General features: G+C 39.6%; 2 protein-coding genes across 3 annotated transcripts in view; one reads left to right on the top strand and one right to left on the bottom strand.

Moving 5' to 3' along the window:
- PP2D1 (protein phosphatase 2C like domain containing 1) overlaps positions 1–8806 on the top strand; it is a 34854-nt gene extending 26048 nt beyond the window's left edge. The window contains exon 3 of the mRNA XM_002716193.5: positions 6789–8806. Coding sequence (XP_002716239.3) covers positions 6789–7573 — 785 coding nt within the window. The 3' untranslated portion in view covers positions 7574–8806. The remainder of the gene's footprint in view (positions 1–6788) is intronic.
- RAB5A (RAB5A, member RAS oncogene family) overlaps positions 7764–25168 on the bottom strand; it is a 33521-nt gene continuing 16116 nt past the window's right edge. For both annotated transcript variants that reach the window (XM_070072849.1, XM_002716204.5), the window contains 4 exons: positions 16204–16355; positions 14782–14904; positions 13206–13299; positions 7764–9199 (listed from right to left, as the gene is read on the bottom strand). In XM_070072849.1, the coding sequence (XP_069928950.1) occupies positions 9084–9199; positions 13206–13299; positions 14782–14904; positions 16204–16355 (485 nt within the window). In that variant the 3' untranslated portion in view covers positions 7764–9083. The remainder of the gene's footprint in view (positions 9200–13205; positions 13300–14781; positions 14905–16203; positions 16356–25168) is intronic.

The raw sequence follows: 25168 nt of genomic DNA, 5'->3' as shown, positions 1-25168 counted from the left end.
CTTCTCTTTGTCTTCATAATGGTAGTTATCAACATATTTCTAAGGATTCCCTGAAGTGTTTCTTGTGGTCTGGTCTGGTGATCAATTCCTTCAACTTTTGTTATGGACTATCTTTATTCTACCCCGAGTTCTAGTCTTGCTCGGGGCGCCGGATTCTGTCCCGGTTGCTCCTCTTCCACTCCAGCTCTCTGCTGTGACCAGGGAAGGCAGTGGAGGATGGCCCAAGTGCTTGGGCCCTGTACCCCATGGGAGACCAGGAGGAAGCACCTGGCTCCTGGCTTTGGATCGGCGCAGCGTGCCGGCCGTAGCAGCCATTTGGGGGGTAAACCAACGGAAGGAAGACCTTTCTCTCTGTCTCTCCCTCTCTCTCTCTCACTGTCTAACTCTGCCTGTCCAAAAAAAAAAAAAAAAAAAAAAAAGGAATATCTTTATTCTTCCCTCACTTCTGAAGAACAGCTTTGCGAAGTATAGTATTCTTGGCTATCAATTTTTAAAAAAAATTTTTTAAAGATTTACTTGAAAGGCAGAGTGACAGCGAGGGACAGTCAGAGAGCTCCCAATGACTTGTTCACTCCTCAAACGGTTGCAACAGCCAGAGCTGCTCCAGGATGAAGCCAGGAGCTTGGAACTCCTATGTAGGCAACAGGGCCCCAAGTATTTGGGGCCATCTTCTGTTGCTTTCCCAGGTGCATTAGCAGGGAGCTGGATCAGAAATGGAGCAGCCTGGAGTAAACTCTAATACAGGATACCAGTACCACAGGAGGTGGCTTAACCTGCTGAGCCACTATGCTGGACCAAGCAATTTTTCCTTTAGAATGTTGAATATTTCACCCCATTCTTTCTTGGTCTGTAAGGTTTTGTCAAGAAGTCTTGTCGGGGCTGGCGCTGTGGTATAGTGGGTAAAGCTGCTGCCTGCAGTGCCAGCATCCCATATGGGCGCCGGTTCAAGTCCTGGCTGCTCCACTTCTGATCCAGCTCTCTGCTATGGCCTGGGAAAGCAGTATAAGATGGCCCAAGTCCCCTTCTTCCGCATGGGAAGACCTGAAAGAAGCTCCTAGCTCCTGGCTTTGAATCAGCTCAGCTCAGGCTGTTGCAGCCATTTGGGGAGTGAACCAGTGGATGGAAGACCTCTCTCTGCCTCTGCCTCTCTGTAAGTCTGACTTTCAATAAAAGAAATAAATCTTTAAAAAAAATGTTGTGTCATTAATTTAACAAGTGTTCCCTATATAAATGACTTGATGCCTTTCTTTTGTTGTTTTTAGAAATTTTCTTGACAGTTTTAGTTGAATATTTTAAATGTCCTTTGAACTTCCTGGATTTGGATATTCGTATTTCTCCCCAAGTTTTCAGCAATCATTTGATTGAATATACTTTCTATGGTTTTTCCCCTCTTCTGAAATAATCATAATGCAAATGTTTAATAGTGTCATGTAACTCTCACTTTTGTTTGCATATGATTGGATTATTTTTAAAGAAAAAAAAAACACTTTCTTTAACCTGGGAAAATCTTTAACTGTTCAGTTTTTCTACTAAGGCTCTCAAGTATACATATATGTATATATATTTTATTATTATTATTTGACAGAGTTAGTGAGAAAGACAGAGAGAAAGGTCTTTCTTCCTTTGGTTCACCCCACAATGGCCGCTACGGCCAGAACTACGCCGATCAGAAGCCAGGAGCCAGGTACTTCTTCCTGGTCTCCAATGCGGGTGCAGGTGCCCCAGCAATGGGCCATCCTCCACTGCCTTCCCAGCTCCCAGGAGCTGGACTGGAAGAGGAGCAACCGGGACTAAAACCCAGTGCCCATATGGGATGCCGGTGCTGCAGGCAGAGGATTAACCAAGTGAGCCATGGCGTCGGCCCTCAAGTATATTTTTTAAATTCCATTTTTTTGAATTCTTTAGCTCAAAAACTTCTGATTTTTTTTTAATATTTATTTATTTATTTGAATGAGTTAGAGAGAGAGGTCGGGAAGACACAGAAAGAGAAAGATCTTCAGTTCGCTGATTCACTCCCCAAATGGCTGCAACGGCCAGGGCTGAGCTAGGCCAAAGCCAGGAGCCAGGAGCTCCATCCAGGCCTCCAATGCAGGTGGCAGGGGCCTAAGCCCTTAAGCCATCCTCTGCTGCCTTTCTCAGGCCATTAGCAGGGAGCTGGATCAGAAGGGGAGCAGCCAGGACATAAAGCAGTGCCCATTGGTATGTTGGCATTACAGGGACTGTACCTACTAAGCTACAGCACCAGCCCCACATTTCTGTATCTTGCTAAATTGCTCATTCATGAATTGTCTTCCTAATTACATTGTGATCGACTTCATCGCAGTGAATTCCATTAAAATCATTATTTTGAGATGTCAGGCAATTAATTGCTTTCTATTTTTATAGATTGTTGCTAGATTTATTGTTTCTTTGGAGGTACAGGGTACCTATTTTAAAACGCCTTGTCCTCCTATACATTGATTTTTGTGCACCTGGTGGGCCATTTGTTTCTATCAACTTTGTAGGATGGCTTTTGCAGAAAAAGGGTTTTCTGCAACTCAAGTGTACTAATATGTTGGCTGGATATGCTGTTGTTGACTTTGGTTCTGAGCACTTTTTTGTAGTATGCAAGTAGTTGTTTCAGATGTAATCAATGGTAGCAGTGCCTGCAGGTGTCTTAATGGCCTAGGCCTTAGGGAATTGCAGCGAGTTGGGATTCAGGTCTTCCAGATCGGATAGGATCACTGGGAACTCTGGGGATGCAGTGCCATTGTAGAACATGTCTGTCAATTTTCTTCCACGAGTCATTTGAGTGCATGGTTTGTGTTGTGGGCCCAGGTGGGTGCACTGTAGTGTGCCCAATATTGATGTGCAGTGTCTCAGTGCCTGAGGGCTATCTAGGTCATGTCACAGGGCATTCAGGGGCTAATCTACTCAGGATGCCTGCCCAGCTGCTTCTGGGGGCTGAGCGTGCGCAGGGTTGATCCTCAGTGGGCCCAGCTTCTGAGAGCAGACCGTTCAACTGGTTTTTAGGGCCACAGAAGGTGGACAGAGCTCCATGTTTGGTCAAGGAATGCACTAACCGCTTGCTTCCTAGTGGTGATGGTACATGTGGGCCCACCTGGTGCCTCCCAGAGTAAAAGGTGCATGGAGAGGGCCCCTGAGTGTCTTCAGAGCCGTGGGAAGGTGGGCTGGATCACCTTGGATTCACAGGGCTGAGATGGCAGAGCTACTGACAGCCGCTGCCTGTCCTGGCCCAGGACTCCCAGTTGGGCCAGGTCTCAAGGCTGCTGTGCTGTTCTGTCTCTGCTCTCCTGTTGTAGTCCTGTGCCCCCTTTCTTGCCCTACTCGCCAGGAAGTTTCTTTCCTGTGTTGTTAGAGCTTGGGAGTAGGTTTTTTTTTTTTTTTTGGGTCATCTGGCTAACGCAGCTTGAGGCTAGCATGCAGGTAGCTGACTTGGCACTTAGAGCTGGATTTAATTTTGTTTCCCCCAAGGGAGCAGCAGCCTTCTCCATGCTGTGCTTCTTGGAATTGGGGGAGGGGTGTTGCAGTCAACTCTTTCTTGCCTTAATCATCTTGTATTTCATTAAAACCAAACACTATGGTGTCTCAGCTGTCTTCCCCAGTTTTGTAAAGGCAAACTGGTGCATGAATAGCTGTTCAAATAGCTGTCTCAGTGGGGCAACGATGGGTAAAAGATCTTACCTGTTATTTTGTACTGCCTCCTCTCTTGGGCCATCCTCTACTGCTTTCCCAGAGCAGAGAACTGGATTGGGAGTGGAGCAGCTGGGACTCGAACCGGCACCCATATGGGATGCCGGCAGTGCAGGCAGTGGCTTTACCCGCTATGCCACAGTGCTGGCCCCAATTTCCTTGTTTTATCTAATAGTTTCTGTAGCTATGTCCTCTTAATATATAGAACACTTCAATTACCCAGATGGCAGGTTAGATATACCACTCTATGAGATTTTGGTGATATAGTAGTAATTTATAATCCAGCAAAAGTTAGGAATTACTTTACTAATTTACCTTCTGTAGAAATGTGGCCAGCAGTAAAGACAATACAAAATATTAATAAACTACAGAACAAGTAAGAGAGGTCATGAAGTTTTAGGAACTATCAATTAGTTTTCAAGTTTCCAATAAATTTTTCAACAATCTGGTTGCTCAGATATTAATAATTGCATTATGTAAGGAAGCCAAGATTTCATCTCCATCTGACAGCAATGCTTCACCCACTTAGTCTTTCTGTCCAATCATATTAACTGCACAAACCTCAGCCTTCTAAGCCCAAATTCTTTTTTTTTTAACTTTTATTTAATGAATATGAATTTCCAAAGTACAGAATATGGATTACAATGGCTTCCCCCCCATAACGTCCCTCCAGCCCGCAACCCTCCCCTTATCCACTCCCTCTCCCCTTCCATTCACATCAAGATTCATTTTCGATTCTCTTTATATACAGAAGATCAGTTTAGCATACATTAAGTAAAGATTTCAACAGTTTGCTCCCACACAGAAACATAAAGTGAAAAATACTGTTTGAGTACTAGTTATAGCATTAAATCTCAATGTACAGCACACTAAGGACAAAGATCCTACATGAGGAGTAAGTGCACAGTGACTCCTGTTGTTGACTTAACAAATTGACTCTTGTTTATGACATCAGTAATCACCCTAGGCTCTTGTCAAAAGCCCAAATTCTTATACCTAAAGAAATTGAAGGCTTAGAATTGCACTTCCGTAAGCAACAAACGTCCAACTTCAGGTATAGAACCATGTTTAAAACCATAATATTCCACAAACTGATGAAATTTTACTTTATACTAAATCGATCTTCTGTATATAAAGATAATTAAAAATGAATTTTGATGTGAATGGAATGGGAGAGGGAGTGGGAGAAGGGAGGGGTGCGGGTGGGAGTGAAATTACGGGGGTGGGGGGGGAAGCCATTGTAATCCATAAACTGTACTTTGGAAATTGATATTTACTAAATAAAAGTTTAAAAAAAAGAACAGATTATCCTCTTAGGTGAATCTGGCATACTGCCCAAAGAATTTTATTTTTCAATGATAATCTCCAAACATCACTAACCCCCATCTAAGTAACTTCTTATAATTCATGACTTTTTACCAAGAAAAATTGACGCTTGAAAATTATGCTCCTAAAATCATTTTCCCTAACTAAAAAATTCTTCTAAACCAGAGAAAGTTCTAGTAATACAGCCATGACTATAAAAAAAATGACTGAAAATTATGTTCCTAAAACCATTTTTCAGTTAAGTTCTAGTAATAGAGCTGTCCCTGTTGAGATGTTAAGATTTTGATGAAGCATACATTACAGGTTCATCTGAACTATGATCAAACTACAACTAGCTTGTAAGAATTCAATTTTTAACCAGAGTTTAATGCTGGCTGCATATTATCTACTTAACACATTAGTAATACACATTTTTTCTTCAAGGGATAGACTTCTGTTTAACCATCCACGTAAGAATGTAGTACAACTGACATACTAATTTTTCCATCACTCATGACCTAAGTACCTTTAGGTTTTAATTTCTAACAATTAACAAAACTCTCAAATTCTGTTTTTAAAAATACCAGTTTTTTATTGAAAAAAATATTTAAATCTGCTGTTGGTTATATAGTTCATCTCTTGACTCCAAAATATTCTGAAGCTAGTTCATAAAAATTTGACTTAGATTTTTTTAAAAAAGATTTATTTATTTAAAAGAGTTACACAGAGAGGGAGAGGGAGAGGGAGGGGGGGAGGGGGGAGAGAGAGAGAGAGAGAGAGAGAGAGACAGACAGAGAGACAGAGAGAATATCTGCTGGTTCACTCCCCAATTGGCTGCAACGATGAAGCCAGGATCCAAGAGCTTCTTCCAGGTCTCCCACGCAGGTGCAGGGGCCCAAGGACTTGGGCCTTTCTCCACTGCTTTTCCAAGCCATAGCAGAGCGCGGGATCAGAAATAGAGCAGCCAGGACTTGAACTGGTGCCCATCTTGGATGCCAGCACTGCAGGCGGCGGCTTTACCCGCTACGCCATGGCGTTGGTGCCTAGATATTATTCTTCACTAGCTGTATTTTAATATTAAATGCAATACAAAGGATCTTCAAAAAGTTCATGGAAAACACATCAGGAAAGTTTTTGCACTAATCTTTTAATTCTCTCTCTCGTGAACTTTCTGGAGTACTCTTGTATTTTAGAATCTAAAATTTGCTTAATGAAGGATAAATTGCTCCTAGTTTGAAATCTACATTATGGTGAATTGTCCAGTAGTATTGTCAATGCCACACATTTAAAAAGTATTTTACATGGCTTGCATTCTTAGCATTGAAAAACACAATTATTAAACAGTCTACTATCCATTAAATCTTTGGGATAGGCCAGCGCCGTGGCTCAATAGGCTAATCCTCCACCTGCAGCGCCGGCACACCGGGTTCTAGTCCCGGTCTGGGCGCCGGATTCTGTCCCGGTTGCCCCTCTTCCAGGCCAGCTCTCTGCTGTGGCCTGGGAAGGCAGTGGAGGATGGCCCAAGTGCTTGGGCCCTGCACCTCATGAGAGACCAGGAGAAGCTCCTGGCTCCTGGCTTTGGATCAGCGTGGTGCGCCGGCCGCAGCGGCCACTAGAGGGTGAACCAACGGCAAAAGGAAGATCTTTCTCTCTGTCTCTCTCTCTCACGGTCCACTCTGCCTGTTAAAAAAAAAAAGCAAAAAAAATCTTTGGGATAAAAAAAATTTTTTTTACTGGTTATGTCACAACACTGGTCCCTAAAACTTCTTTTTTTAAATAACTTTTTTCAGGTAATGTGCAAGTAGTCTTATGCAGAAATGGGAAAGGTTTTTGTCTAACCAAAGAACATACCACGCGAAACATAAATGAAAGAAGAAGAGTACTTCAGAATGGAGCAGTAATTAGCTCAAATGAACCATACGGGCTCCTAGAAGGGGAAACAGAAATCACACGAGGACTTGGATTTCATGGAAATTTCAGACTGAAAAAATTTGTTATCCCAGCTCCTCAAACTACTTCAGTCCCCATTGATGACTTATGTCAATTCCTTATCTTAGCTACTAATGGACTTTGGGAAGTTCTGGACAAAAAGGAAGTCATTGCTCTGACAATAACAACGTTCCAGATATATAAAGAAACATACTATTCTACCAAGCAAAACAAACCTCTAGCATCCAGTAGGTCTCTGCTTCTTCCAATCAGTGTACCAACCATCAATAAGTCAGAAAGTCACATCAATGTGTTGTTTAAGTGTAAGTCTGAATCTAAAGAATACATGTCAACTACAAATTCAAGTAATTTGTTGGGTTTAAAATATTCAGAAAATTTTTATAACCCTGAAAATGAGCAAATATTTCCACCTGAAATGACTAATCATGAACCTTGCAGTGAGAAAGACTGTACAGATGGTGGTAAAACAAGTGAAAAAGAATTATGCACTAAGAGTTTCTATGAAAGTGCAGCTGAGTATGTTAGCCATAAACTTGTAAATGCTGCTTTAACTGCTGGTTCCAGAGACAACATTACAGTTATGGTAATATTTCTCAATGGAATTCATGATCAGTTTCTGACATAAAGAAGTTCCAATTATCCAGAGCACCAAAATATAATGCCAGACAATGAGCCAAATATTGGGAAACTCCATTAATACCATGCAAATAATTGTTAAGGACACAGTAAAGAAAATATAAAAACAAAGTTTAGGTTATATAGTATCATTTGTATATGTTCACTACTTTAAAATCGAAAAAGAAAAAAACCACTACTTGCTTTTTATACCACTTTATTCCAACCTGAGCACCTCAATATAAAACTAAACACTGGTGAACTGTTTTCTTTACTAATTATGAATTACTGTAATGTACAAGTTCTGCTAGCAGTTCAACACTTAAATAGATTAAATCATCTGACACATGGTAGATTTCATATAATGAAAATACCTAAAATAATTAGTGCAATATACTGAACCGATCAAAATAAAATGAACTTTGGAAAACAAGGCTGTAAGATTGTTACTAACATTGCAATACTTATGTTACAAATTACAGGAATATTGTTTATTATGGTTCTTCCCATGTAAGAACAACTGAAACCCCTTCATTTCAAAGGGGGAAGAGAAGTTAATTAGATGTTTTAGTAACTGTACATTTTGTATACTTTAAGCAACTCTTAAATATTACAGAAAAGTAATAAACATATACGGAGACTACAATGCAGTACCCTATTTACAGTACAGCTGAAGATCAAATTTAAAATAATCAAGTTTAAATGTACATAATTGTTAGTGCATTGACTGTATTATGTTCAAAGGGAGCAAAGGCTCCCTCCTTGCCCCCAAACAAGACCTATGTAATAGCCAGCAGTGATCAAATAGAAATCACAGATACCTGGTTTCACATATTTTTTTTGAAGAGCTCACATGTCTGAAGGGGAACACTATTCACTAAGTTGCATTTATCAGTTATCATATTCCTAAAATATGGTGGGGTTACATTTGAATTTTTTACCCATTTAAAAAATAACAGGACTGGCTATAATTTAGATGTCACTAATGCTCATCTTCCCCCATCCTCGGGAGGTTTTTCTTGTGGTTGATTTATTAAAATGTGCACATGTACTTTAAGTACAGATACCAAGAAAAGTTGCTATTTGTCTGAATACTGTATCTGAGCATAAATATGCTCAGAATCTACTAAAAACGTTTTCTGAAAAGCCCAAATAAATTCCAAGTCCTTTTCATAGATGACTACTGTGTTAGTTTGGAGAAACTGGCTCATTAACTGAGGGTCCAGATAGTCATTGGTCTCTATTTCTAGTGATGAGAAATGATTACCCTTAACCTTCCAATGAAACAAGTGTACACACAGTACTCACTTTCCCTTTCTATTGCTGAAACATTAGAGGGACACATGCATGTTATTAAAAATTAAGTTCAAAAACACTTAAAATAATTCTGTATTAGAAACCTGACTCTATCATAAGTCTCTTCTTTTTGGAAGTCATACTGGGCCGGTTAAATGCTCCAATTCCACTGTTATTTACATTTAGGAAGCAGAAGAATTTTCCAGCTAGTTCAAACTGGAGGTTTAGTTACTACAACACTGACTCCTGGTTGGTTGTGTAGGTTCAGTAAGGTCTACTCCTCTTCCTCTAGCAGAATTTCCTCCTGGATTCTGTGGTTCATTCTTTGGCAACTTTTTAGCTATGAAATAAATTTTCAAAATAAACAAAATTAGAACATTCATATTAAAACACAGATCCTAAACATGACTACAGCTATATAATTTTTACACAGATTCATGTAAATGTCAGAAAAGCTATAACATTTCATAATCATTAATACTTTAAGATTATCTCCAGCCACTGTTTATAAAGCTCATGTAAAAATGTTTTCTGGACTGGCAATTTTTTGAACAAATCAGGATATAAATAAATTTCAATATCACCACCACTACCCTAACACACTTTTTCCTCTATTTATAATCTAATTACCACTCAGAATGACAGATTATATATATCGCATTTTCTTATCAATTTCCATGGCCTCTTCTCTTCCCTTCAGTCACATTTTCTCCACTTAGGGGCTGATAAAGAATCTTAGTATGATTCATCAGTAACAGTGCCTAACACGTAAATGGGCTTGACCCTGAAGTCTCTGTCTCTAAAAACTAGCTTTCAATTCTGTTTTCGTCAGATTTCTGTAGCTTTTCAGAACTGGACAAAACCCTTTAAAAATAGCAGCTACTCTGCTAAATGCTATAAAGGCTAATGGCTGTTAATTTATCCACCAGATGATATCTGTCCCAATCCCCCAAGATTTTGTATGTGTTGGATTTACTGTTTGAGGGAGAGTAATATTAAATATGCTTAAGTGTACTGACTGTAATAAAGGTAACCAGACACACTAGTCTCTATCAATCTTGGGGATGGCCTATTATAAGACTAACTTTACCATAGTCCTAACTCAGGTTACTCAGAAGTTGAATGTGCTGCACTTCAAATCACAAAACACTTAGCTATATTTTGGATCTTTTATTTGTTCTACGTATTCCAATCAGCATTAATCATCTGCAGAATTCTGATTTTGGACCGGGTACCGGGTACAAGAACCAGGAGAGGCCGGCACTGCGGCTCAATAGGCTAGTCCTCCGCCTGGCGGCGCTGGCACACCGGGTTCTAGTCCAGGTTGCCTCTCTTCCAGGCCAGCTCTCTGCTGTGGCCAGGGAGTGCAGTGGAGGATGGCCCAAGTGCTTGGGCCCTGCACCCCATGGGAGACCAGGAGAAGTACCTGGCTCCTGGCTTCGGATCAGCAAGGTGCACTGGCTGCAGCGCAGCAGCCATTGGAGGGTGAACCAACGGAAAAAGGAAGACCTTTCTCTCTGTCTTTCTCTCTCTCTCACTGTCCACTCTGCCTGTCAAAAAAAAAAAAAAAAAAAAAAAAAAAGAGCCAGGAGAATCGAAGTTTGGGAAGAAAGCCTGTGCGTGGGTCACTACTTTAGGAATGGCGGCCTACATGGTAATAAAAAAAATTTCCAGTTACATGTACCCTTGATTAATGGTGAACACCCATAACAGGGACATTTGATCGGCTAGCATTATGAACTACATTATATCTAATACAAACTTAGATTTTCATTCATTCCTCCCTTTGGCATACTTCTCTAAGGGCTTCCTTTCCAAAAGATTTATGTGAAAGACAGGGAGAAAAAGAGACAGAAAGTTATCAAGATCTTCACATGCTGGTTCACCCCCAGATGGCCACAACGGCCTAGGTAGTTTTGTGTGGATGTATTTTCTTCTTTTTTTAAGATTTATTTTTATTTACTTGAAAAGCAGAGTTACAGAAAGCAAGGGTGAGAGAGAAACTGGAGGTGGGATGGGGGAGACAGAGAGAGAAATATATCTTCCATCTGCTGGTGCACCCCCAAATGGCTGCAACAGCCAGGGCTGGGCCAGGTCAAAGCCAGGAGGCAGGAGTTTCTTCCAGGTCTCCCACATAAGTACAGGGGTCCAGGGACTTGGGCTACCTTCTGCTGTTTTCCTAAGCACATTGGCAGGAAGTTGGATCGAAGTGGAGCAGCTGGGACTCAGACCGGTGCCCATATGGGATGCTGGCATTGCAGATGACAGCTTTATCCGCTATGCCAACATAGGACCCCTCTAAAATTACATCTGAGTGAGGTTAGAAGGCCGAAGGAAAAAAATTGTATTGCAGACCTTTTTAGTCCCTGAATTGGTTAAGGTGATTAAGAATGGTGTGATTTAAGTTATTGATATTGTGAAGCAAACAGGACAGCCACAATTCCACTTACACTTAGGATCTCTTTCAGGAAACATTGCAGTTTAAGGAAAAAAAACTAATCTGTAGGCTAATTTCTGACTATAAAGTGATCTTAACAGCACATTTGAATTAAAGACAGAAATTAAAATACTGAAAAAGAAGTCAAATTATGTCTAAATATTACAATAGTTTTGAGTGTATCTTCCTTTTACAGTAGTCTCCCCTTACTTGCAGTTTGTTAGCCATAATTCCATAACATGTAGACAATCACAGACAAAAATATTAAATTGAAAAATCCAAAGATATAATTCAAAGTTGAAATTTACATGTCCTTCCTGAATAGTGATGAAAGCTGGCATGATCTTATCATGTTCTTCTTGGGATGTGAAATCCCCTTTGTCTAACGGCTCCATGTTATATACCACCTGCCCACTAGTCACTCAGTCATGGTCTCTGTAAAGATTGACTGTCCTGGGGTTGGCACTCTGGCGTAGCAGGTTAAGCTGTTTGCAGCACCAACACCCCATATGGAAGTTGGCTCAAATCCTGGCTGCTCCACTTCCCACCAAGTTCCTTGCTAATGTGTCTGAAAAGGCAATTGAAAATGACCCAAATGCTTGGGGCCCTGAAACCACGTGGGAGATCAGAGAGCGCCGCATGGCTTTGGTCTGATCCATCACTGGCCACTGCAGCCATTTGATGGAAGATCTCTCTTTCTGTCTCTCCCTCTAACTCTGCCTTTCAAATAAATAAATTTTAAAACAAACAAACAAAAAACTGAATCGGCCTTGTAGTGTTGGTCATCAATTAATCCTCACCTTACTTAATGCCTGGAAGCACAATGATGATACTGGCAATTTGGATGTGCCAGAAAAGCTACATAGTGCTTCCTTTAAGTGAAAACATAAAAGTTCTCAACTTTTTAAGGAAGAAAAAAAATTTGGTGCTGCAATTGCTGAGATTTTTAGTAAAAATAAATCAAGAAACTGTGATGAAGGAAAAGGAAATTCATGCTAGTTACATTGCTGCAGCTCAACAGGCAAAAAATTAGATGGAAATAGCATTATAGTCAGGCACTACTTTGGTTTCAGGCATCCATTGGAGGTTCTGAAATATATCTCATAAGGAGATACCAGGGTACTACTGCAACAGAAAACCACACACTTATGCAAATTTCTCAGTGAAACCTTTGGAAAATCTGCTTGAATTATCAAGTCAAAACTCAGGCTTAACTCATCTGGAAGAAACTTACCTAAACTGATAGTACTGCAATTTCATAGGTAATTGTGGGGAGCAACTCGGACTAGACTAAGTTACTGGAATTAAGACTTATTCTATGCATCTGCTCTCCCACAATATGGCACTGGGAGAGGAGTAAACAACTTCTACACAGCTGCCTCCAGTTTGACCAATAACCTGCAGGAGCTGATCCTGCTCCTGATTGGAGGAGAGCAGCATACTCGGCGTGTAGGTAGCAGAGTTGGGATTGGTGCAAGAGGACTATAAAGGAGGAGAGAGACAACATGCACCGGGAACATCCGGATAACATCTGAGCAGCCCCCGAGAGAGCCGGCCGGCGGTGTGCCACTCCCCCGCAGAAGTGGGGAAAGTGGCAGGGGGAACCGCCCCTCCACGGAGATGGAGGGGTCGGCAGCCAACCCGGGAAGAACCAGCAGCAAACCCGGGAAGGGCCGAGCAGACGAAAGAACAGCGCAGGGTCCTGTGTCGTTCCTCCATGAAGAGGGGGAGCGACAGGTAATAGTATTTCACATTTAAAAATTCAAAAAAGCATTACTTGGTGAAAGAGCCTTAGAAAAGTAGTATAATCATAAGAAAAGAAGTCAAGAATTTTTTTAAATGGAGATAGTCAAATCAACGTTTCCCTACTTTTTTGGCCTATATAATTTGAAGACATTATTAATCTCACCTATTGCCATGAATATTTCATTTACATTCATCGATGTTTTAGCTGATGTCTCCATGAATAATAAACTGTTGTCATCTGCATAGGACTGTGCTTCCTGTTCGTAGAAAAGAGACAAATATTTTGGAAATATTCACAACACACATTTTTCATGAACTTTCTGAAGACCAAGTGTATGCATGATTTCAAAGTTTTTTTGCACCAAAATAAACTTACCTTTAATTCTGTTTTCCACAAACCTTTTGAAGTATGCTGTTACTAAGCCCACTTTATTTTTGTTATAAAAAAGTGCCTTTTTGTTACTACTGAAACTTGATTAACTATAAACAACTGCATAATAACGATCACGAAGGAAAAGCACTGTATAAGAGAACTGTAATGGAATGTATCCTCTCCTGCCTGAAATTCTTGCACAATCCCTTGCTTCACTTGGTTTTACATTAATCCTCACAGCTGTTGTGAGGAGCAACCAATTATCTTTCCCATTTGACAAAGAAACAAGTGAGTTCCTTTGAACCATGACAGGGCCATTTATAGCTATAATTTAAGTGCTCTCCCTACCAGTTTATGCCGGAGAGGTAACTGTCTTGGGGAATATAATAGATAATATAATACCTTACATGGTTGTCCCAAGAATTAAGTGAAATGTAATCTACTCAGCTTAATACCTGATGGTGCAAGAAATATAGTTTCTTTTCAGTTTATGTATTCAATCTATCACATATTCAATTAAGAAAATGATGCCAACACTAACATTATACACCTAATGGCCATAGCCAAACTGCATAAAGAGCAGAAGTTCACAAAGTTTTAAGTCTAACTGAAGATCTGCTTTGTTTTTAAATGATTGCAGGATGGATATTTTTCCTAGTGGTTAAGACGCTGGTTAGGATGCCTGCATCCCGTGAGAGGCAGGGGTGATGGCTTAAGTAGTTTGGTTTCTGCATTCATGTGCTTGACCTGGCTCCTGGTTCAGCTGGGCTTAAACCTGGGCCGTTGCAGGCATTTGAGTAGTAATCTGTGGATGGGAATCTTCTGTCAAGACATTTCAAAAAAATTGAAAAGCAAAAATGAGAAACATCTCACCAGCCCTATTTTACAGCAGGGAACATTCTAGATTAGCTACTATAGATGACATAAGATAACAAAGCAGATTTTTGAGATTTTATTTTTGAATGTCCTTTTAAGAACAGTCACCTGAGTGTGTTCAGTATGTGTGTATGTACATATGAGGGGGCTTCAACGAGTTTCTAGAAACCATGTTTTATTGAAAAACTATGCATGGATTTCAAGGGTTTTCGCACAAAAATAAACTATTTTATTTTTTCATAAACTTTTAAAGCACCCTAAGTATGTGGGCACACCTCTGAGTTGATACATACTGGGAGATGAGTAAATGCTTGGGAAGTATACTAGTTCAAGTATGTGTGGGAGGTGGAGGACAATCACTTTTGGTTTTATATACTTTACTCTGAATAATTATTTCTTTAATTGTCAAGGTCAAGAAAATCTGAATCAATTTATATATCACTACTGATATTCACAAAAATTGAGTGCCTTCAAGTCAACATTTACTTACCTGGAAATCTACTGCTCTTTTATTTGCTAGGTCAGCCTTGTTTCCTGATAATGCTATTACAATGTTAGGACTTGCTTGCCTCTGAAGCTCTTTAACCCAGTTTTTTGCTCTTGCAAAGGATTCCTGTTAAACAAAGAAACAGTTATTTGGCACAGGATCAAAAAAATGGTTAGCAAACATCTTTGTGAGATAAGGTTTGAAAAACTGTCCGTTGTGTGACTCTGGGACAGACAATCTCTTAGGACCACTGTGTAGTTTGAGACACTTTTAGCTTAAAGAAATTTTTTTTAAAAGTTTTTTTTTTTTTTTTTGACAGGCAGAGTGGACATTGAGAGAGAGACAGAGAGAAAGGTCTTCCTTTTCGTTGGTTCACCCCCCAATGACCGCTGCGGCCGGCACACCACGCTGATCCGAAGGCAGGAGCCAGGTGCCTCTCCTGGTCTCCCATGCGGGTGCAGGGCTACCCACTGTTTTTATTTATGGGTTACAGCATGACATTTCACTACATGTATAAATGTGTACTGCTGGAGGGAATGTAAATCAGTATAGACACTATGGAAAACAATAAGATGATTTCTTAAAAACTAGAAATGCAATCAACCAAGGTGTCCATCATCAGATAAACAGATAAAGAAAATGTGGCATATACACATTATTCAGTCATAAAAAGAATGAAATGCAGAATGGATGGAAGTGGAAGACACGTCAGGTTTGTACATCAGGGGTTGGTGTTGTAGAGCAGTACACTGGTCTGCTGCCAACACTGGCATCCCATATGGGCTCCAATTCAAGTCCCGGCTGCTCTACTTCCAATTCCACTCTCTGCTAATGGACTAGGAAGGAAGTGGAGGATAGCCCAAGTGCCTGGGCCCCTGCACCTATGTGGGAGACTCAGAGGAAGCTCCTGTCTCCTGATAGGCCCAGCTCCAGCCACTGCGACCATTTAGGAAGTGAACCAGTGGATGGAAGACCTCTCTCTGTCTCTCCCTCTCAAATAAGTAGATATATATAAAAAGCGGTATTAGACATACACAAGTACAGCTTGTTGTCTGTATGTCAGAGCTTTCAAATAAAATCAATCTGAACATGGAAAGGTGATTTATAACAGAGGCTGGGAAAGGTTGGGATAGAAATTCGGAAATTTGGTACCAACTGAGTGTGAAGGAAGGAATAAGTTCCTAGTGTTACATAGCATAGTGGGGAGATTATAGTTCAAAATAACCTCTACAATATTTCTATGAATAAATAGAAAAAAGAAGTTTTTTTTTGTTATTTTTTAAAAATGATTAATTCACAAAAGCTTTGGCAGAAAGATCTTCACTGGCTAAAAAAAAAAAGGCATTTCAAAATATTTTCTCTAATCAAAATTCTGAATAACAAAAAGTACCAATAGTTTCAACCATACAATGCCCCTGTACCCACCTCATTTGTAATGTCGTAGACAACGATGGCTGCTTGTGCTCCTCTGTAGTACATTGGTGCTAGGCTATGGTATCGCTCTTGACCAGCTGTATCCCAGATTTCAAACTTTACTGTTGTGTCATCAAGACACACAGTTTGGGTTAGAAAAGCAGCTGAAAGAGAAAATGCCTATAATAAGTTAATCATCCCCCTCCAAATGTTTTCGTATCTGGAAACGTGGAAAATTGATATATTACATACTTACACAGTTAACAGTGGTTTAAATATTTGCAAAATCTGATTCAATGCTAGGTGCATATAAGACGCTGGTAAGTGAAATCACAAATTGAAAGTTTTTCCTCCACATTTTAAAGTCTGTTACAGTATTAATTAAATTTAAGATCACATTTCTGGGGCCAGTGCTGTTGTGCAGCGGGTTAACGCCCTGGCCTGAAGCACTGGCATCCCATGTGGGCACCGGTTTGAGACCTGGCTGCCCCACTTTCGATACAGCTCTCTGCTATGGCCTGGTAAAACAGTAGGGGATAGCCCGGGTTTTTGGGCCCCTGCACCCTCGTGGGAGTCTCGGAGGAAGCTCCTGGCTCCTGGTTCTTGGCTTCAGAACAGCGCAGCTCTGGCCATTGCAGCCAACTGGGGAGTGAATGGACGACCTCTCTCTCTGCCTCTCCTCTCTGTAATTCTGACTTGCAAATAAATAAATAAATCTTAAAAAAAAAAAAATCACATTTCTAAATTACTTTACATTTTAAGAAATGGGTATACTACTAGTCGCCAAACAATTCATGGAAAATATTTATTATGAAAACCCTAGGGCCAGCATTGTGGTCTAAAGGGTTAAGCTGCCATGCCACATGGGCACCAGTTCACTTCCCATCCAGCTCCCTGCCTGGTGCATCTGGGAAAGCAGAGAAGATGGCTGAAATCCATGGGCCCCTGCCTTCAGCTCTGCTTAGCCCCGGCTGTTGTGGCCATCTGGGGAGTGAACCAGCAGATGGAAAACCTACCTTTCTCTCTCTCCTGCTCTAACTCTGCCTTTCAAATATAAATTTTTTTAAAGAAAAGAATATTGTGCATGAATTTCAAACTTTTTTACACCAAAGTAAGCTCATGTTGTTTTCCATTCCATGCTTTCTGAAGTTTCCTTACATAGTTACCTTTGAAAGTGGGGGAAAATACATCATCAACCCTCCACATTCTTAAGCCCTGCATTGGTGGATTCAATCAATCATAGATAAAAAATACATGTATCTAAAAAACCAGATAGTTATAGACCCCCCCCCCCACACCATTATTACTGCCTAAAAAAAGTATAACTATTTACATCATCCTAGATATTACAAAGTAAGCTGGAGATGATGTGTGCTGGTTATATGCAAATACAAAGCCACTCTCTAGAAAAGACCTGAGCCTCTACAGATTTTGGTATCCTTATAGGTCCTGGAACGATACTTCATGGACACCAAGGGATGGCTGTTTATTTACAACCACCATCTGTGCTGGTGACACTACAACTTGTTTCATTTTCCTGGTTTTTTAGTTGCACACTCTGGTGATTTAGTCCCATTCCACTGCCACCAAAAACACTGTAATTTTGGTAGTGATTATTACCCGACCTAGATTTAATTTATTAAACAGTTTCAATATCTACTCCTATCACTTTAACTCTTTGTATTAACAATTTTTTGGAGTTGTGTTTTTCACATGTGCTTTCCTTTATTCTAATTTTAACATTAACAAAGTACCACTAACAGATGATACTTTATTGTTAAAAAGATCCACAAATAGCAAGTTTTAGCAGCTTGCTGGATGACAAGCCACCTCACCTTGCAATTTGTTTCTTCCTATAACATCTGATATGCTCTTCTTTTACTTTTGGTTCAGGGTGAAATAATCAAACCCTTTTCACACACCTGCCACGGACTCAATAATATTTTCTAATAGCATCATATCATGCAAGAAAATTATGATCCATTTCTCTACACTGAATGTAGTGATGCCAATCTTTTGACATTAGATAAATATGCTGAATAAGCCACATCTAATTAAACACAACTTTTATATTAGACATGACATTTATTCTCCATGCCACTTTTAGTGTGTCTTCTGGTTTCCGCTGTTAGTAACAGCAACCATAACCTGAATTTCACAAACACTGTCACTGGAAATGTTTTTTCAGCTAGATCCTATCTCATAAGTAAATAGTAATGTTTTAAATATAAATGCTAATTAAGTTGAAACTTCTTACATTGAGCAAAATTAACATTAAATCTTTTACTTTATACAAAATCTTGCATTTATTTTAGTGGATACCCAAAAAGTACTGCATCACTCTTTTCCCTGTTGTGAAAGTTTTCCTTTTCAAACATAAAACTTTTTCACAGTATGCCTTTTTCATGAAATGGAAAAGATGGAAAGATCATAAAATAAGACTTTTCAAGTACGCCTGTGATGTATGCTCACAAAAAAGTTGAATTAAATTTTCATTCAGCCTGCTTTCTGTTGGATATACTTTGACTACAAAGTACATTATGAGTATGGGGCCGGCACTGTGGCACAGCAAGTTAATGCCCTGGCCTGAAGTGCTGGCATCCCATCCTGGTTCGAGACCTGGCTGCTCCTCTTCCGATCCTGCTCTCTGCTATGGCCTGCGAAAGCAGAAGATGGCCCAAGTCCTTGGGCCCCGGCAAGAAGCTCCTGGCACCTGGCTTCGGATTGGCACAGCTCTGGTCGTTGCGGCCAACTGGAGAGTGAACAAGCAGATGGAAGACCTCTCTCTCTCTGCCTCTCCTCTCTCTGTGTAACTCTTTCAAATAAATAAATAAATCTTTAAAAAAAAAAAACAACAACAAAAAATACATTAGGAGTAAAAACATTCATTTGTATTTCCATTTATCAACTCCAAAGGAAACGTGGTCTGATTCTAAAGCCAGTTATTGATAGAATTTTTCTCATAACTGCATGTACAAAAAAGGCAAAAAGAAAAAAGTCAAATAAAATACAAGCAAAGAAATTTCAACAAATACATTAAAAGAACAACAGCCAATTACAGACTTTCAGAAACACATTATTATACTATCATTCTAAAAAAGAAACTTTATTTAAATAAATTATGAGTATTTGAATTGATATCCATACCTAATAAACACATAAGAATCTTCCTTAAAATTTAGCAAATGTACCATCCTTAAGCCCAAAATCAGCTATTCTTAATAGCAAAGCTTTGAAGTAATTTCTTTTAATGTGAGAACAAAACTAGAATGTCTACCAATACCATAATTAAGTAACATTTCATATCTATATTATAAGTAATATATTAGTGTAAAGATACTATTTGAAAGAAACAATACCATCATAAAAACCCAAAGGCATCAGCTAAAAGATAATAATGTTCTTTCATTCAGCCAGAACATGCTGAAGTTAATAGCCTTATAGTAACATTGCCAATAACCAGGTGAAAACATGTTATAAGCAGAATGATTCCAATCAGATTACTAAAGAAAGTAATTCCTTCCTAAACTGCTTAGAAACCTCTCCTTCATTCTACCCTAGTATCTCTTAACTCCATACTCCCAGAGATCCCTAATGTTTCACTGGTTTATGTATCTTTTTCTTCTCCTATATTGGGAGGTTCCTTGAGAAATAACTATTAGCTCTACTGTACCCACCAACTAATAAAAATCCCAATCCATACAGATGTTTGAAGTTAACAAAAGATGTGGAACTATTCATGGGGTATTTTTAGATAATATGTGAACAAGGAGATACTTGGCAAATGAGAAAAAAATGTTGCAAAAGGCCTCTCTACAAGATATTATAGAGCTTGAGCATCTCTAATATGAAAACCCAAAATCTTAAGTGCTCCAAAATTGAAACTTTTTGAGGTGCTGATACAATGCTCCCATGTGGGAAATTCTAAACCAGGAAACTGTTTCATGCACAAATCAAAAACGCTTCTAAAATTACCTTCAGGCTACATATGTAAGGTGTACATGAAACATAAATGAATTGTGCTTAGACTTGTGTGTCATCCCCAAGATATCTCATTATGTACATGCAAATATTCCAAAATCTGGGAAAAAAAAAACAACATAAAAAGTATTTCTGGTGACAAACATTCTGGATAAGGGATACTCGATCTGTATAACCGAACACAATCTCAAATAAAAACATCACCAACATAGGCTGTTTAATTTGCTAACATATTATTGCTCATGTGCTACAGTAAACAAAGTTAAAATGTGAGGAGGAAAAAAAGATCGGTATTAATGGCCCAAGGAGTGCATTTTTTATGTCAATCAAGAGTTGCAGTGTCACAAGGACAAAAATGTTATAGGAACAGGATAGTCCAGTATTTTAACAAACTGAATAATGTGTAACATACTCCAAAGCTTTCATGACACCAAAGTTACCAAGTTTCAAGTATTACTAGCGCTTAATTTTATCTCTACAAATAATTGAACTATAACTGACATTTAAGTGATGCCTTAAAGTCAATGTTCAGTGCTCCTAAAAATGCATTACTACAAATTTATTGTTATAAAAGCAAATGCTGCCAAAGTGCAAGCTACTACACATCAATATTGTAGCAACATTAACCAACCACAAACTTACCTGAATCTGCAAAACCACTTTATTTTATCCAAAACGTCTATTTTCTGGCTAAGAACCATCACTTAGACCTCTTCATTTTCTCTTCACTTCCATCACCAGCACTAGCAGTTGGTTTTCTTTTCGGGCCCATATTTCACAAAGAAACAGTACTGCGTACGCGACGACAAGTAGAGAAAAACAAAGCTGCGTTGAGATGCGGGTGCTGGCCTGTCTGATAGGCTTCCTCTTTGAGCTACATAATCAGCTCCTATGGGCAAGCCCGGCAGCAAGGACTAACATTTCACCCTCAGCAAAACTACAAATTACTTTATCACAGACCTTGGGGTCAGTTAATAGCTGAAACTGCACACAATTCTGCAAATGTCAAAAGCCTTCAATGTGTAATAAATGAGACACTGCCAACCCACTGAGCAAAGGAAAGAATATCCAAATCAATGGTATTAAGTCAAAGATTACTAAATAAAAAATAAAGTGAAACCTGTGACCAGTTTTATCAAAATGATTCTACATAAGTAAAACAGAAGGAAAAATAGAAAAACACAAAACCCAATACCAACCCCAAATTAATATTTATCAAATTTGCCAGGAAAGAATTACCTTACTATAACTGATCAAAAAATCCCACAAAAGACTACTAGGTTTGACTACATAAGAATTTGAGGCTTCGGGTTTGCAAAGCACAAACCATACATGCAAAACACAAGGGAAAATATATTAGAAAAATTTTGACAAAGGATGCTAGGGATTAGTAATTTTAATATGTAGAAAACTCTTAAAAATCTTGGGAAAATCTTTAAAAGATTCCATCATAAATGCATAAAGACAATTCAGGAAACGAGTAACAGAAAAGTAGTCAGCATCACTATAATAAAAAAAAAAAACCCACACAGCAAAAAACAGTTATCACTTAACTTAGCAAAATGAATAAAGAAAAAAATGGCAAAAAAACAAAACAAAACAAAAAAACCATGGACCCTGGGGCTGGCGATGGTACAGTGGGTTAAGCCACTGTCTGCCATGCTGGCATAACTTTACGGGAATACCAGTTCAAATCTTGGCTGCTCTGCTTCTGATCCAGCTTCCTACTAACGTGCCTAGATAGCACAAGTGCTTGGGCCTCTACCACTCAGTGGATGTGGCAGGAAATACAATCATGTAATCAAGGAAGAACGGCATTTCAATTAAGAAAGAAAGAAATAAAAACAAGCAAGGATAAAGTGCAAAGCATATACACTAAGAATAAATCCGAATAGAAAATACCCTAGAAGTCTCACAACAAAATATTGACTACAGAGATTATATATAAAAAGAGTGATCTTCCCAAAAGTAAATCCACCTCAGGGGCAACCTAAAAATCTAATTATATAGGATTCATTCTTAAAAATCAGTGAGCAACTGATAAAAATTTGGTATCTATGTAGAGAACTCCTACAGTTCAGGAACTACCAAAAATCTTGATTAGAAAATGGACAAAAAGACTTCAGTAGATATGTTTCCAAAGATACTCAAACAGTCAAGAAGCAGATGAGAAGATATTCAACATCAGTATCATTAGAGAAAAGAAAATGAAAACCCATCAGTATCATTTTACTGCCATGAAGAATGACTATTACCAAAACAGGAGAAAATGAGAAATTGGAACCTATGTATAGCTGCTACTGCACAATGTGGAGATTTCTCAGAAATATTATAAATAGGGAATGTAGGGGAGGAAGTGTCACTATGTTCCTAAATCTGTATATATGGAATATATGAAACTTCTATAACTTAAATAAAAAATACTATAAATATAATTACTATATGACCCAGCAATCACACTTCTTCTTCTTCTTCTTTTTTTTTTCTTTTGACAGCAGAGAGGACAGTGAGAGAGAGAGAGACAGAGAGAAAGGTCTTCCTTTGCCGTTGGTTCACCCTCCAATGGCTGCCGCAGCTGGCATCCTGCAGCCGGCGCACTGCGCTGATCCGAAGGCAGGAGCCAGGTGCTTCTCCTGGTCTCCCATGGGGTGCAGGGCCCAAGCACTTGGGCCATCCTCCACTGCACTCCCTGGCCACAGCAGAGAGCTGGCCTGGAAGAGGGGCGACCGGGACAGAATCCAGCGCCCTGACCGGACTAGAACCTGGTGTGCCAGCGCCACTAGGCGGAGGATTAGCCTATTGAGCCGCAGCGCCAGCCAGCAATCACACTTCTGAGAATGTAGTCCAAAGAACCGAAAGCAGAGACTCAAATGGCATTTGTAACCAAAGTTCACAGCCCCTTTGTTCAGAATAAAGGTGGAAGCAACCCCAGTGTCTAACAATGGGTAAATAAAATATAGTAAGAGTATGCACGTATGTAATAATGGAACATTATTCAACCCTAAAAAAAAATTCTGACTTACATGATACAACAAGGATGAACCCTGAAGGAATTATGCAGACAGAAATAAGCCTCTCAGAAAAGCACAAGTCCTCTTGACAGAAAGTAGCATTATGGTTATTGCCAATGATGGGGTTAGAGGAAAAAATTTTTAAAAAGTTGGAGAAGATAAATAGCTCTGGATGGCTATACACCAATGTGAAAGTATTTAATACCATTGAATTGTAAATGGCTAATATGGTAAAATTTGTGCTGTGTGTACTTTACAAAAATTAAAGAAAAAAAAAGCAACGAGCAACTTCTAAAGGTAAGAACTGCCAAATTAATTACACTCTTGGAAACTACAGAGGAAACAGTCTCCATGAAAAATAAAGAACCAGTTTTTCTCCAACACTGCCCAGGAAAAAGGGTATTATTTTAAAGAACTCATGCAATTTTTTCAAGAAATATTATAGCTTGAAAATATCATAACCAATTCTCCCAAAGGATTCATTAACCAGGACATAAGCTAGTCAACAAGTCACCAGCTGAACATTATCAAACTAGGTATTTCTCATGATACATTGCTTTAAAATTACTCTCAGACGTTTGCTTAGGATTGTTAGTGCCCAATTCTGATGACCCTACAAGGGTTAGGAAAATTTTTTTGCCTACAGCTATTTGGATATTTATAACACCATTTTTGTGGGCCATACAAAATTACCAATTTAAAAATTAGCCTGCTATAGATTTTGAATTTTGAGTCCTGCCTGCAGTTGCCTTGGCAGGGCCAGACCAAATGACTGTGGGACTTATAAGACATTCTCCACCTCTGCCTTAGAATGAACTGGTAAAACCAGTACTTGAACCTTCAGAACTAAGAGCCCGTAGTTACCTCACCAAAGGGCACAATACTCATGAAGTCTTTGCTCACCAGACTGATTTAACAGTGGAAGATGGCCCAAGTCCTTGGGCCCCTGCACTCACGTGGGAGACACAGAAAAAGCTCTAGGCTCCTAGCTTCGGATTGGCACAGCTCCAGCCATTGCAGCCAACTGGGGAGTGAACCAGCGGATGGAAGACCTCTCTCTCTGCCTCTCCTTCTCTCTAATTCTGACTTGCAAATAAATAAATAAATCTTTTAAAAAAATGAGAGAATGGGAAAAGGTTGCAGCAAGCTAGTTATCAAAGGCTCCCAAATATATATATATATATTTTTTTTTGGCCAGGCAGAATCAGACAATGAGAGAGACAGACAGAGTTCTAGACAGAGAGAAGGGTCTTCCTTCCTTCCGTTGGTTCACTCCCCTAATGGCTGCTATGGCCGGAGCTGCACCAATCCAAAGCCAGGAGCCGGGTACCTCCTCCTGGTGTCCCATGCGGGTGCAGGGACCCAAGCACTTAGGCCATCCTCTGCTGCCCTCCTGGGCCACAGCAGAGAGCTGGACTGGAAGAGGAGCAACCGGGACTAGTACCAGCGCCCCAAACAGGACTAGAACCCGGGGTGCTGGCGCCACAGGCGGACGATTAGCTGAGCCACGGGGCCAGCCAAGGGCTCCCAAATATTAACAGAAAAAATAATTACATTTACTCCACTTTAAGGGGCTGTCCCTATATATGAAATGCTTATGAAATGTTTTATCTTGGGGTGGGTGTTAACAGCAGTTAATTGTCTAAGAGCAGTTACTTGAGATGCCCACATTCCATATTGGGAGTGCCTAGGCTAAAGTCCAGCTCTGCTTCTGAATGCCCAGCTATTGATGGAAGACCTCTGTCTACTTCTACCTTTCAAATAAAATAAAAACCAAGAAAAAGTATTTTTTAAAAAGTCATCTTATCTTTATGCAACTGATACTGTATGCATTAACAGTCCTGGGGAGAGCACTGTGGCACAGTGGGTTCACAGCACCATGGATTCAGGCAGAGTACCAGTTTGAGTTCTAGCTGCTCCACTTCTGATCCAGCTTCCTGCTAATGTGCCTAGAAAGGCAGAAAATGGCTCAAGGAATCGAGCCT

Source organism: Oryctolagus cuniculus, chromosome 4, assembly GCF_964237555.1.
Source record: "Oryctolagus cuniculus chromosome 4, mOryCun1.1, whole genome shotgun sequence".
In the NCBI taxonomy this organism is placed as follows: domain Eukaryota; kingdom Metazoa; phylum Chordata; class Mammalia; order Lagomorpha; family Leporidae; genus Oryctolagus; species Oryctolagus cuniculus.
The sequence above is the reverse complement of the archived record's forward strand: the minus strand, read 5'-3'. Positions and strand labels throughout refer to the sequence as shown.